This window comes from Monodelphis domestica, chromosome 8 (assembly GCF_027887165.1).
Source record: "Monodelphis domestica isolate mMonDom1 chromosome 8, mMonDom1.pri, whole genome shotgun sequence".
Taxonomy (NCBI): Eukaryota; Metazoa; Chordata; class Mammalia; order Didelphimorphia; family Didelphidae; genus Monodelphis; species Monodelphis domestica.
Genome location: NC_077234.1, coordinates 246,933,972 through 246,948,088, shown reverse-complemented (window position 1 = coordinate 246,948,088; position 14,117 = coordinate 246,933,972). Strand labels below are relative to the sequence as shown.

Here is a 14,117-nt window from a genome sequence, read left to right as displayed (position 1 = left end):
GGGGATGCCCTTCAATTGGGGAATGGCTGAACAAATTGTGGTATCTGTTGGTGATTAGGAATACTATTGTGCTCAAAGGAATAATAAAGTGGAGGAATTCCATGTGAACTGGAACAACCTCCAGGAAGTGATGCAGAGAGAAAGGAGCAGAACCAGGAGAACATTGTACACAGAGACTAATACACTGTGGTACAATCAAATGTAATGGACTTCTCTACTAGCAGCAATGCAATGATCCAGAACTATTAGGAGGGACATATGAGAAAGAATGCTATCCACACCCAGAGGAAGAAATGTGGGAAAAGAAACACAAGCAAAACAACTGCTTGATCACATTGAGGTCTGATGGGGCTATGACTGGGAAAATAGATTCTAAAAGATCACCCTAATGCAAATATTAATAATAAGGAAATGGCTCTTGATCGACAGCACATGTTAAACCCAGTGGAATTGTGCATCAGATAGGGGTGGGGAAAAGGGAGGGAAGGAACATGAGTCTTGTAACCATGGGAAATTATTCTAAATCATCTAATTAAATAAAATTTTGAAAAAAAAATTTTAATGAAAAGAAATAGAACTTAGAACCAAGTCTTCCCGGCTTCAAGAACAGTTCTTTATTTGCTAGGCCAGGTTGTCTCTTGAAATCTTCCCTAAATGGTATTTAATAGCGTGACTTTTTGAAAATTTTTATATTTGCCAAATACTTTTCATTAAATTAAAGAATATTACAAATGATATTAAATATAAGGGCAGCTAAGTGGCTCAGTGGATGGAGCATAAGACTTGGAAACAGGAGGTCCTGGGTCTAAGTCTTATCTGGGACAAGTATTTCCTAGCTGTGTGTCCCTGGGCAAGTTACTTAATCCTAACTGCCTAGCCCTTATCTCTCCTCTGTCTTGGAAGCGATATTGATAAGAAAAAACAATAATAATACTATATTATTACAATACATGATGTACTTCTATGCATCAGTTTCTTCAACTATACTTAGAGATAATAATGCCTGTATTTATTTCAGGAGAGGCAGTGGTGCAATGAATAGAGAATTGGCCTCCCAGTCAGAAAGACCTGAGTTCAAGTAATTTCTCTCATTTCACACGAGGTGGGGCAAGTCACAAAAGCCTAGTGTCCCAGACTCTTCTGTACAATAAGACCAGCATAAAAAACTGGAGAACGGTTGTTTATCTGTTTGGAAAAAAAGAGGGTTCATCATTGGAAATTCTTCATGCCAATGAAATAACAGGTCCAGCCCCCAAAATGAATTCTTTACAGGATTAGTAGGGGATTAAACAAGATTATGTACATGAAATGCTTTGCAAACATTAGATGTGTAATTTTGGCTATGCCCTCTACCAATTGTACACTTACTAAAAAAATAAAAATAAGTACCAGAGAATTGCCTGAGGTGCCCAGAAGTTAACTGACCTGCCCAGCCTCACATAGCCAGTAAAAGAAGAATGTAGAATTTGAATTCGTCATTTCCTAATTCCAAGCCTACCAGTCCTCAATAAGTCTAGCTTGGTCTATTTAAAAAGCTTCCTGCTTGATGTGCCTTACCTGAAGTGCATTTCTTCCTCATCCCTACCTCTGAAAATCCCTAGCTTCCTTCAAACTTAGTTGAAAAGGCATGTTCTACACTAGACTTTTTGTGATACCCCCATCTACCAGTGCTTCCCCACCAAAATACTTTGTATGTATTTTGTGTGTCCATATATGCATAGGTACCCACATATATGTACATGTATGTATGCCTACATGCTTATAGGTGCATGTTGTTTCCTTAATAGATGGCAGAGACTGTTGATTTTTGTTCTTGTATCTCTACTATCTAAGCTGGCTGGTACATAAAAGTCATTCAAAAATGCTTATTTGATTTATTGATTACTGTTGCCTCTCAAAGTCCAATCTCCCTCTAGGCAAGCATTTAAGTGCCTGGTATTTGCCAGGCACTGTATTAAGCACTTTCCAAATATTATCTCCTTTCTATCACTAACCATCTATGTCAGCTATTGTTATAATTATTATTTGTCCCCTTTAAAGCCTCATATAAATGTAAGAACCGACAGTTGCTTAATAATTGATCATTTCAGAAATATACAATTCATCTCATAAGATTTCACCATCCTTTTCTGATTTGCTTGGACTGTTTTAGCCCATTTTTTGCTTTAAAATATTTCAGAGTTTTACTTATAAATATACTTTTTCCCATGAAGATGCAACCCTAACAGCCACCAAGTGAGCAATGGTTTGGAAATGGACCTGATGTGGTTTTTATGGGATTCTTTTTGTGAAAGGGAGTGGATGATAACTATGTTTTAGACAGGTTGAATCAAGATGGCTCCAGGTCATCTGGTCCTGAGCTGAATCAAGAGTTGGACTTTGAAGTGAATTTTCCATTTCGATCTCATGTGAACAATCCAGGGTGGAGCACTGACCTGGCTCTCTGGACTTGTGCTCACCTAAGATTTCCTACAAAGACTCTGACAAGTCTCGCGGCTACCAAAGCAATTGTGATATACAGCCATGATAAGGTGTCTAGAGTGCTAAGTGAACAGAAATGGGACCCCAAAAGAAAAACTACTGAGCAATGAAAGATGATTAGAGAACCCGCTTCTTCACTCACTCCCCTGAAGTGGGAACAGATGCCACTTCCATTGACTGTCCCACTCCTCCAGAGGTTTAACTTGTCCCTTCGCCCTCAAAAGGGAAGAAGCCTAAATTAGGAAACATTGATTTTGGCTGTAGCTAGTAGTGATACCACCAGCTGCCGTATGTCCACAAAATGTACTCCCTCCCTCCTTGCCTTCTGTTCTTGCATCACTATCATTTGTCTTGTATATAAAGAAAACGTGAAACCCTGATCCTTGTTATGAAGTTAATATCAGCAGCATTAAAGAGCAAGAGAAATGTGGAACTCGGAGTAAAAAAAGAGACACATTTTGCTTTATCATGAGGTAATGTGCTGATTTTTACTGGAAATCACAAATATTTTAGAGGCAACGTGTGACAGTATTCCTTAGCTAGTCTTGTAGATAAGCACAGAAGTGGGGAACACACAGAAAGAGTGATAACCCAAAGTAAATCAAGAGCCCATGGACAGATAAGCCCCTTCCTGTGCATGACCCTGCTTTCTTACGATCTGCCTTCTCTTACCGATCTGATTGCTTCTTTTGATGGATCTCCAACCAGGTCATACCATCTAACTATGGGTGCACTCCAAGACTCTGTCCTGGGCCCTCTAAGTCCTCCCTCTATGTCATCTCACTTGGCCATCTTATCTCCTCCTGTGGTTGCAATTAACCTCTCTGATTAGCTCTAGCGCCCCTCCTGATTTCCATTCTCACAGCTCCGACTTCCTACTGGACATCGCAAACTAAATGTTCTGCAAATAGCTTGAAATCAATCTTTTCAAAACTGAAACTCATTATCTCTCCCCCAAATCTCTGCCAACCCCTGGCTTTTCTAATACTCCCTGATATCGTCCAGGATATCACCATCTTCCCAGGCACCCAGACTTACAACTTGGGGTTCACTTAAAGTTTTACTCTCATTCACTCTACATATATGACTTGTTGCCAAATTACCATTACTCTCATCTACATTCCTTTCTCTCCTTTGACATCCTGCCACCTCAGTGCAGACCTTATCATTTCCTGCCAGGCCTATTGTAATAACTTTCTGGTTGGTTTCCTTACCAAAAGTATCTTTTCACTCCAGTCCATCCACCACTTAGCTGCCAAAAAAAGCACGTCTGACCATGTTACCTCCCTACTCAGTAAACTGCAGTGGCTCTCTATTAACTCTAGGATCAAAAATAAAATTCCCTTTTTCGCTTTTAAGATCATTTAAACCTCTCCAGTCTTCTTAACATTTTATTACTCTCCACCTCCTCTCCAGTAATTCTAATCTCCTTACTTTCCTCATGACCGTCCATCTCCAACTCCAATGCCATTTTACCAACTATCCCCTATTTCTAGAAGGCTCTTCTTTGTCTTGACCTCCTAGTTTCTCCTGGTTTCCTTCAAGTCTCAGCTCATTTCTTATCTTCTATAAGAGGACTTTTCCTATTCCCTTCGATGCCTAAGCATTTATTCTATATGAAATATACTCATAGTTGTTTGCATGTTGCCTCCTCAATTAGAATGTAAGTTCCCTTTGGACAGGTCTCCAGTTTTGCCTTTCTTTATATGCCCAGTGCTTAGCATAGTACCTGGCACACAGTAAGAGCTTGATAAATTATTCTTCTTGTTGTCAAGCATTGGAGTACAGTTATAATGAATGAAACACTCTATATTTCCAAATAGCTTGAGGGGGACAAATAAAATAAAAGTCTATATGGGACAGCTAGGTAGCTCAGTGGGTAGTCAGACCCACTGGGTTCAAGTCTACCCACAGATATTTCCTAGCTGTGTGACCCTTTGCAAATACTTAACCCTAATTGCTTAGTCTTTACTGCTCTTCTTCCTTGGAACTGATATTGAGTGTTGGTTGATTCTAAGACAGAAAGTATAGGTTGGGGGAAGGAATCATATATGAAATAAATATACGTATTTGTTGTTGTTCAGTTGTTTTAGGCTTATCTGACTCTTCATGATCCCATTCAGGGTTTTCTTTTTTAATTTTCTTTTTATTATCATGAAAAACACACATTTGGGGTTTTCTTGACTGAATTATTGGAATGGATTGCCATTTCCTTCTCCAGATCATTTTACAGATGAGGAGACTGAGGCAACCAAGGTTAAGTGACTTGTCCAGGGTCATATAGCTAATAAGTATCTGAGGCTGTATTTGGACTCATAGAGTCTTTCTAACTCTAGGACCAGATCTCTATCCACTAGACCACCTATATGCCAAACATATATGTGTGTGTGTGTATGTATGTATGTATGTATAACTAAATTTAAAATTTAATTTAATTTAAACACAAAGTAGTAAAATACAAGGTATACAAAGAATGAGGGCACTAATGGTTAAGATCAGAATTCATGTAGAAAGTTGGTGATTGAGCTGAGTGTTGAAGGAAGGGTTTTATAGGACTTTATATTTGATCCTGGAGGTCCTGGAATTTACTGAATAGGCAGTGGCACGGTCAAACTTGTGATTTAGGAAGATCAATTTGACAGCTATGTGTAAGAGAGAAGAGAGTAGATTTGAGGGAGGGAAGCCAACCATAAAGCTATTGTAATAGTCTAGGCAGGAGGGCTGTAGCAAAGTTAGAAGAGAAAGGAGAATGTATACAAAAGCTGTTACAAATGTTAAACCAATATATTGGCCTTGGCAACAAATTATATATGAGAAGTGAGAGAGAGAGAGAGTAAGAAGTAGAAGATGACACATAGGTTTCAAGTCTGAGTGACTGTGTGGATGGCATTTTCCACCACAGTAAGAGAGAAGTTAAAAAGAAGGAAAAATTTGGGAAAGGAAAGATAATTAATTCATTTTGGACATAATGAGTTAAAGATGTCTATAGGAAACACTTTCGAAATGCATAATAGGCAACTAGAGATGCAAGACTAGAAGTTATGAGAGAGGTTAGGATTAGATAAAGAAATCTGAGAATGAACTCGGTAGAGATGAAAAACTCTATCCATAGGACCTGATGAGATCAAGTATGTAGTACTTTATGAATACTATGGGAGGAGAAGAAAAAAAGACCCAAGACAGAGGTCTGAGGGACACCTATGACTAGTAGTCATGACCTGGATAAAGATCCTTCAAAGGATACTGAGAAGGAACAATCTGACATGTATGAGAAGAACTAGGAGAGAGCAACATCACAAAACCAAGAGAGAATAGAGTATCAAAAAGAAAGGGACAGCAGATAATGTCAAGGCAACAGAAAAGTCAAGAATAAATAAGACTAAGAAAAATCCATTATATTAGATAATCAAGAGAACATTGATAATTTAGGAAGGAGCAAGTTCCATTAAGTGTTGAAGCAGGAAGTCAGATTGCAAAGAGTTAAAGAATGAGTGAAAGAAATCAGGGCAATGTGTATAGACATCTTTTTCTAACAGACTGCCCAACACATGGAGAAGAAATCAAGTACAACAGCTTGAGATGATAGTCAAGATAAATAAGGAGGGGGTAGCTTGGGAGGGATAATTAATTCTATTTTGTTGTGAAATCTCCAGGAAATTCAGTTTGTAATATCCAATAAGCAAATGGTGGTTGTTTAAAAATCTTATTTCCAAGATATATAAAGAATTGATTCAAATGTATAAGAAAAAGATCAATTCCCCAATAGATAAATGATCAAAGGATATAAATAGGCAGTTTTCAAAGGAAGACATCTGAGCTACCAACAATCATATGAGAATGCTTTAGATTACTAATAACCACAGAAATGCAAATTAAAACAACTTTTAAGTTCTAACTTATACTTATTATCCTGGCAAAGATAACAAAAGGGAAAATAACAAATGTTGGAGGGGCTGTAAGAAATGAGCTAAGAATTTGTACAGACATTCTGGAAAGCAGTTTGGAACTATACCCCAAAAGTTATCAAACTTCACAGACTCTCCAGCTTTTCCATTACTAGATCTATTCTCCAAAGAAACGGAAGAACAAAAAAAAGGAACTAGACACTTAAAAATATTTGTTCAGAGGTTTTTCAGTCCTGTCCAACTCTTTGTGACCCCATTTGAGGTTTTCTTGGCAGAGATACTGGAGTGACTTGACATTTCCTTCTCTAGCTCATGTTACAGATGAAGAAACTGAGGGAAAACAGGGTTAAATGACTTGCCAAAGGTCAGGAGTATTCCTAACTCCAGGCCCAGCACTCTATCCTCTGTGCTTCATAGCTGCAACGTTTTTCATGGCAGCCAAAATTTAGAAACTAGTTGAGAGTAGTTAAAATGTGACATGTGAATGTAATGGACTATTATTGTGCCCCATAAAAAATAACGAAATGGACATTTTAAAGGAAACTGGTAAGTCTTTTATGAACTAATGCATATGGATAAAATGAGTAGAACTAAGAGAACAATTTATGTGATTATATATATTTAAAATTTTAAATTGTGTATATATGTATACAAACATAAATATATAACTTATACATTATAGATAAAAAACACTCCTTGAAAGACTTTAGAACTCTGACCAACAAAATGATAAACCAAATGAATGAAGATAAACACTCCACTTACCCCCTAAGAAAGCAATGATGAACTTAAAATGAAGAAAGATAAATTTGGGGGCATGCCTAATGTGGAGATTTGTTTTGCAGGATTATGCAGATTTGAATGAAAGGATTTTAAAATAATTTTCTCAATTGAAAGACAGAGGATATCAGGAGGGATAAAGAAATTTTTACAAATTGTAAAAAAAAGTAGTGATACCATCTTAGAGATTGGCAAACCATTAAGATAGTTTTCAAATCATCTAAATGAAAAAGCCAGCACATTTCTCTGACTGGTTGCACCACTGTGACAAATGCAGAGTCAGAAGGAGCTGTGCCCAAAAGAAACAATTCTGTATCTTTACTAAATACCCTTTCCAAGTTATAGCTAAGTAAATCTCCTTTCTTTTGAGTGCTAGATATTCTACAAGTACCTTATGTCATTCCAATTCCAATGTTAAATCACAGAACTAGCCAGGAACATATGCTCACTTACTTATAATGCTGAATCAGGCTGCATATTATATTGAAGCTAAGTAGTCATTAGAATGACACTGCTTGGTGAAGACATGGATTTATGGACCCAATGCAATGTTTCTATTGTTCACAAAAGACTTGTGGTCCATAGGCTAGATCAGTGATGCCGAACCTATGCCTCAGGTGCCAAAGATGGCACACAGAGCACTCTCTGTGAACATGCAGCTGCCCTCCCCTTCCCAGAATCGGTTACTAGAAAGGAAGAGGGACTCAGGAAGAGCTCCTCCCTTCCCCCTCTCCACTGCACTCCACTCCAGTACAACATTTTTTCACTTCACCCACCCCTCTGTCCAGCAGCCCAGTGGGAGCACTTCTTCATTCCCCTGTATGGGGTAAGGGTGGGACAGGATGCACATGACACTCAGTGTGTGGATGAGCACAACACTTGGTCTCTGAGGGGAATGGCACAACACTCAGTCTAGGGGTGGGTGGTGGGTGTGGATCCTGACACTCTGCCTCTACGTATTATCCTATCGGTAACACTTGTAAATTGATATTAGACTTTGCTTTTTACCTTGACTTGTTACTGTCCATACAACTTCTGAAAAAAATTTGTTAAGAAAATAATGTCTTCTCCAAGAATGGTAGTAAAGTTGGTGGAAACTCTTCCCCAGACTTCTAATAAGCTCTAATTTTATAGGATGACTCATTTTTCACTAATTCTCCAAAGCCAATACAGAGACTGTCATGTAGAAAACCTCTCAAAAATGAAACACATATGATAAGAAGCAGGCACCCCTAAACTTCTGCATAGGTGCCAAAAACCAGGAATAACGACTCTGGGCATGCTCTATTGAATGGCTCTTGCTACCCATAGATGAGAAAACTGATATTCACAGTGATGTTGTGACTTACCTAGAGTCACATAACAAAGTCATGATAGGAAATTAGGTCTGTGCTAACTCAAAGTACAAATAGGCTTTCTCTTACATCATGCTGTTGTCGACAAGAATGATTACCTACTATGAACCCAAATTGAAAAGTCAACAAGTCCTTGTAGGAAAAATTCCCAATTTTTCTTGTTTCTATCATAACACATGCTTGAGAAACTTTATAACTAAATTTACTTTTAAAATATCTTTTTGCATATAAACATAAATATGTATATATATGACTTGAGAACTAGAAACAGGATTTGTTGGTTTATTTGCTTCAATAAATTTTACACAATATTTGGTCTTCATGTTTCAAAGCTGATTTTCAAAAATACTTATAGATTTTCATTCCTCCTTTCCCTAATTATATATCATTATATAATTACATATATTATGAGGTAAAATGTTTAGATATGGTTCTACAAAAGTCTTGTTTTTGCATGGAGGTCACCCAGGTTTTTGAGGTTATACTAGGAGAAGAAAGAGCTCTGCGAGGTCCTTTTAGGCTGAACAGACTTTAAGTATAGAATTTATCAAATGTAATGGAGTTCTCTACTAGCAGCAATGCAATGATCCAGGTCAATTCTGAGGGACTTATGAGAAAGAAGCTCTCCACATCCAGAGTAAGAACTGTGGGAATAGAAACACAGAAGAAAAACAACTGCTTGATCACATGGCTCAATGAGGATGTGATTGGGGATGTAGACTCTAAATGATCACCCTGGTGCAATTATCAATAATAGGGAAATAGGTCTTGATCAATGATATGTGTAAAAGCTAGTGGAATTGTGGTCAGCTATGGGGTGGGGGGAAGGAAAGAACATGAAACATGTAACCATGGAAAAATATTCTAAATTAATTAAATAAAATGTTTTAATTTTAAAAATTAAGTATAGAATTTATGAAACATTTGATTGCTTGTAATTAGAGAACAAGTCTGGCTAAGTTTAGACAAGATAAGAAGGTTGTCTACCACTGTAAACCTTAAATTTTCTTAGACTTATAAATGTTGGAAATTTCACCATTGGGAAATTTCATACTTGAAAAATTTCCTATTGATAGTGGGAACTCTATTGGAATGTGAACCCCATTGGCATGGGAGGTTCCTCCTCCTCCCTTCTTAAGATTACTTTAGGACAGAAACCTTTTACTGAACAATGGAAAGGGCTTTGACCTATGCTTAAGCACAGAACAGGAATTTATTTGAGTCATGATTGATTTTAGAATTGATACAATAGAGATACTTGGAATGACAGAACCAGGTCTTGGAAAATACAATCTCTACCCTACTCAGTCCTAACAGGATTTAGGAAGGGCTGCAGCAAAGGATCAAGATTTAATTATTTGAGAATATGACCTTCAACAGACATGTGCAAAGCCACAGACCTCTGGGCGGTCCTGGGTTAAGGTAGAGCCACCATTGGCACACGGAAGACATGGACAGTGATTGGTAGATGTGAGAACTGAGGGGAGGGAACTGAGATGGTTTCCTTAAAGATAGCGGGGTCTGAGGACTGAGGAGGGTTGGTTGGAGAGGTTTTGCCCTGAGAGGTTGTGCTCTGAGAAGCTTGCTCTGAAGGAAGCTGGAGGTGGAGGCCCCTGAGACTGTTTCTCCATTTTGGTCACATGAGTAATAGGGACTGATCTCCTTTCTTTGCCCCAGCTATCTAAGGGCTTGGGCCTTTTGGCCCAGCCTAAACAGAAGGGGTATTTAAGCCCTATTCCCTTCTCTCCCCTTTCTCTCTCCCTCTCTCTCTCTCTATCTCTAATACCTTTCTTCATCCTGTTTGTAATTAAACTCCATAAAAGGTTGACTGCTGACTTGAGTTTTCATTTAGGAATTACATAGCTGAATTCCTTGGCGACCTTAAATTAATATATATCAGTCTTTTAAAGTGATTTCCTTGTCACATTGTGGCGACCACAATTTCCTTGTCACACCACATGATGAATTTTAGAGGACAGAGACAATGTGTAGGGGCAGGGGAGATGTGTTTTACTTCGGTGGAGAGAGAATTACTATGGGAATCTTGAAAAGTATTGACAAGTACTAAAAGAGATGTGAAAACATAAGGACACTAATGCACCGCTGATAGATTTGTGAATAGGTACAATCAATCTCGAAAACAATTTGGAATTACACCTTGAGAAATATAAAATTGTGCATACAAAAATATGTCCCTGCAGTGCTACTACTATGTCTGTATCCCAAAAAGATAAAAGATAAAAGAAATGGGAAAATGGCTTATTTGTACAAAAATATTTATAGCACTCTTTTTGTGGTGGTAAAGAATTGGAAATTGAAGGGATGTCCATCAACTGGGGAATAGTTGAAAAAGTTGCAGCATATGATTATGATGGAATATTATTGCTATAAGAAATGACAAACAGGATGGTTTCAGGAAAACCTGGGAAGTCTTATATGAATTGAAGCAAAGAGAAGTGAGCAGAACCAGAAGAACGTTGTACAAAATAATAGCAATATTGTAAGGCTGATCATGTGTGGAAGACAACTGAAGTGGTGCACTTCATAAAGCAAGTTGGGATACCCAGAAGTTCAAATTAATGGAACCAATATTTATTTCTTACTGACCAGGACAAATTTTCATAATGAAAACTGTAGTGGACTGAAGTTACAATGCAGTTTTTATAGGGTGCAAGATAGAGAGCAAGCAATGTTCATTATGAGACATAACCTTGATGGACAGGACCTTCCATTGTATATCTTATCCTAGGGAGTTACTCTCTCATTCCTGACTTATGTTGTTTTGGTTCTGAGCTGACTGACCTTCACAGGAAAGCTCAGTTCTGATTTCTACTTTTCCCAGGGAAAAACAGGTTTTCTGTTCAATGACTTAGTTTACCTCGCTTCACAGCTACTCTGATCAAGACAATTCCATAGGTCCCATGATCAAAATGTTACCCACTTTCAGAGAGAGAAAAGATGAGCTCTGAATGTAGATTAAAACATTTTAATTTTTAAAAATTTTAAATTATTTTTTGTTTGTGATTTCTTTTGCAACATGACTCATATGGAAATGTTTTACATGACTTGGGGTATATAAATCAATATATAGCTTGCCTTCTCAAAGGATGAGGAGGCAGAAAGTAGGGAGATAACTTGGAACTCAAAATTTTTTTTAATGAATATTAAAGTTTTAATGTAATTGGAAAGTATTTAATGAAACAAAAATACATTAAAAATTAAAAATCACCCCAAAAAAAGCATATTGGACTAAACATAGGTTATTTAATCTTGATTGCAGTCAGAGAACATTGGATGTAATTGATATTTTGTTGCAAAATTATTCTGTTTGAAACCATAGATTTGTAGCATAATAAAGGAGTAGAATTGGTCTTCACATGGATAGAAGGAACTTCAATCCAATCACGGACTTTAACCCTAACCAAGTCCTAACTACTTTCTTCTACCTATTAACACTGATCTTTGAAGAGAGAGAACATAAGGGCAAGATGAAATCAACATGAAAAGTTTAAGATGAAAGAAGGCAAGAGGAAACAAGAAAAAGGTAGGAGTGTGTGTATGTGATTACAACAGCCCAAATAACAAGAGCACTTTATAAAAATCATGAGGGAGAGTAAATCTAGTTGTAATTTAGTATATAGAAGAGCTGATAGAATTTCCTTTGACACTAAAAAACGTTAACTGTCTTATGTGAGGAACCATCAAGAGACTTGCTGAGAGAATTCAGTTTAGCTTTTAAGGTTTGGTGAAGGTATCCTGAAGAGAATTCTTGACAGGCTTTACTTGGACTTATGTAAATTCTCTCTAGCATTTAAAGATTAAAATCAAGAAATCCACAAAATAGTCATTCTATGATGAGGTTTTCCCATTTTAGGTCTTAGAAATTGCATCAACTTCCAGCATTTAGAATTTTAAAATATCTTATTTCTAATCATCTCAATTTATGCCAAATGGGTGTCGTTCTAGTCCAATTCGTAGCAGACCGTCTTCCTAAATCCTAATTTGGGGTCTCCAAATTTGGAATCTTTTCCTTCTGGTCACCAAACCCCTCAAAAACTCTTTGAGAGTCCGGGGCTTGGGTTTCCTACCCTGATGCAGAGAAGAACGTTCAGGGGCGATAGTACTCGTCCTGATCCTGCCTCCTTAGAAAACATCACCCAAGTAGGTAATCAGCTTTAAGATAATTCACCTCAGGCAACCTTGAGGGAGTCAGAACGTGACGTTAGAAAGTCAATCAATCAGCCTCGGGTGGAAATGCTCGGCTCTACCAAGATGTGCATTAGTTTTCCGTACAAGACAATAGGAGACTTTTTTCAAGACCCAAATGGTGGAAAAGCTACTGTGAACCGGTCAAGAAAGCAAAGGAAGTACTCGAATGTTACCTAGTGTTAAAGTGCGATCTGGGCAACCTCATCTTTAACTTTGCTTTGGATCCCCGAGCTAGCACGAAGAATACGCGTCGTCCTACTTCGGTTAGTCAGTGTGGCCACGAAAGTCGATAGAAGCTCAAAGTACGGGCATTGCATAAGGCTAGGTAGTAAGTAAGGCAGCAGAAAGGGGCGATGCTTGGCGCGGGATCCCGGTGGGGGGCGGGGTGAGCCGTGGGGAGGAGTGAAGAACGAGCTCTGGCTTTCCCGGATTCCAGAGTTGGAGGGCATTCTTGCCCAGATGGCGAAGTTCAGTTTCTAACCTGGGGGGACCGGTGAGGAGAGGGGGACGGGACGGACCAAGCAGGGTGCCCTCCGCCCTCTCTCATGACTGAGAATCGCTGGGATTTGTTCCCGGAGAAGGCGAGTAGGCAGACAATTAGTGTCCCAAGCAAATACTGCCCCGACCGGCCCCCCGGCTGCACTTGCTTTTCAGCGGCCCCCCATCTACTTAAGTTTTCGCAGTATAGTCTCCTCCTCGGGGGGAGGGCTAAGAAGGGAAAAGGAACTCCCTGGACCACGAAGCGGGACTAGCTTGGCAAAGTTACGGGGGGCTCGTTAAGGGGGGACACATGGGAATCCACACAATTGATTACTCACAGTTTTCTGCTTCTGAGATCTGGATCATGAAAAAAAGACTTATAAGGAGGCCTCCCAGGACCCTCATGGTGAGAAGGCCCAGCATCAAAGGCGGCCGGAGAGTACGCGAGAGGCAGGGCACTGCCTGGTCTCTGCTGCTGCCGCTTCGCCGGTTTCTGCTTCTGCTACTGCTCCGGCTTCTTCACTATTTACTTTGTCCCAGAGCTTCAGAGGGAGACAGCAAAACAACCGTAAGCGGGAGGGAGGGAAGAGGTTGCCAGCTCCCTGTCCCCTAGCCCCTGCTGGGGAAAGAGATAACAGTGGGACAGGATCCATCCCAGAAACAGGACTTTTTCCGGGAAGCTTTTCAGAGTTTGTGGGGGTGGGAGGGGGTGGGGAAAGGGCGCCTTGTAAACAGAGCCCCGGAATCTTTGCTTCTCTTGCAGCCAGGTCTAAGCAGGCTGGTCCCTTTTTTTTCTCCTTACACATCTCTCTTACTTCATAGGTTATGGGAAGGACTCGTTTTAAAGTGAAATTTTTAACAGTGAAAGCCTTTCAGCAGGAAAAATTTGCGGAAGGCCACACTGCTG

General features: G+C 39.0%; 1 protein-coding gene across 1 annotated transcript in view; it reads right to left on the bottom strand.

Moving 5' to 3' along the window:
• Positions 1-13,879, bottom strand: part of PROS1 (protein S) — an 85,543-nt gene extending 71,664 nt beyond the window's left edge. The window contains exon 1 of the mRNA XM_007500789.3: positions 13,549-13,879. Coding sequence (XP_007500851.2) covers positions 13,549-13,633 — 85 coding nt within the window. The 5' untranslated portion in view covers positions 13,634-13,879. The remainder of the gene's footprint in view (positions 1-13,548) is intronic.
• Between the last annotated feature and the right edge of the window lie 238 nt (positions 13,880-14,117).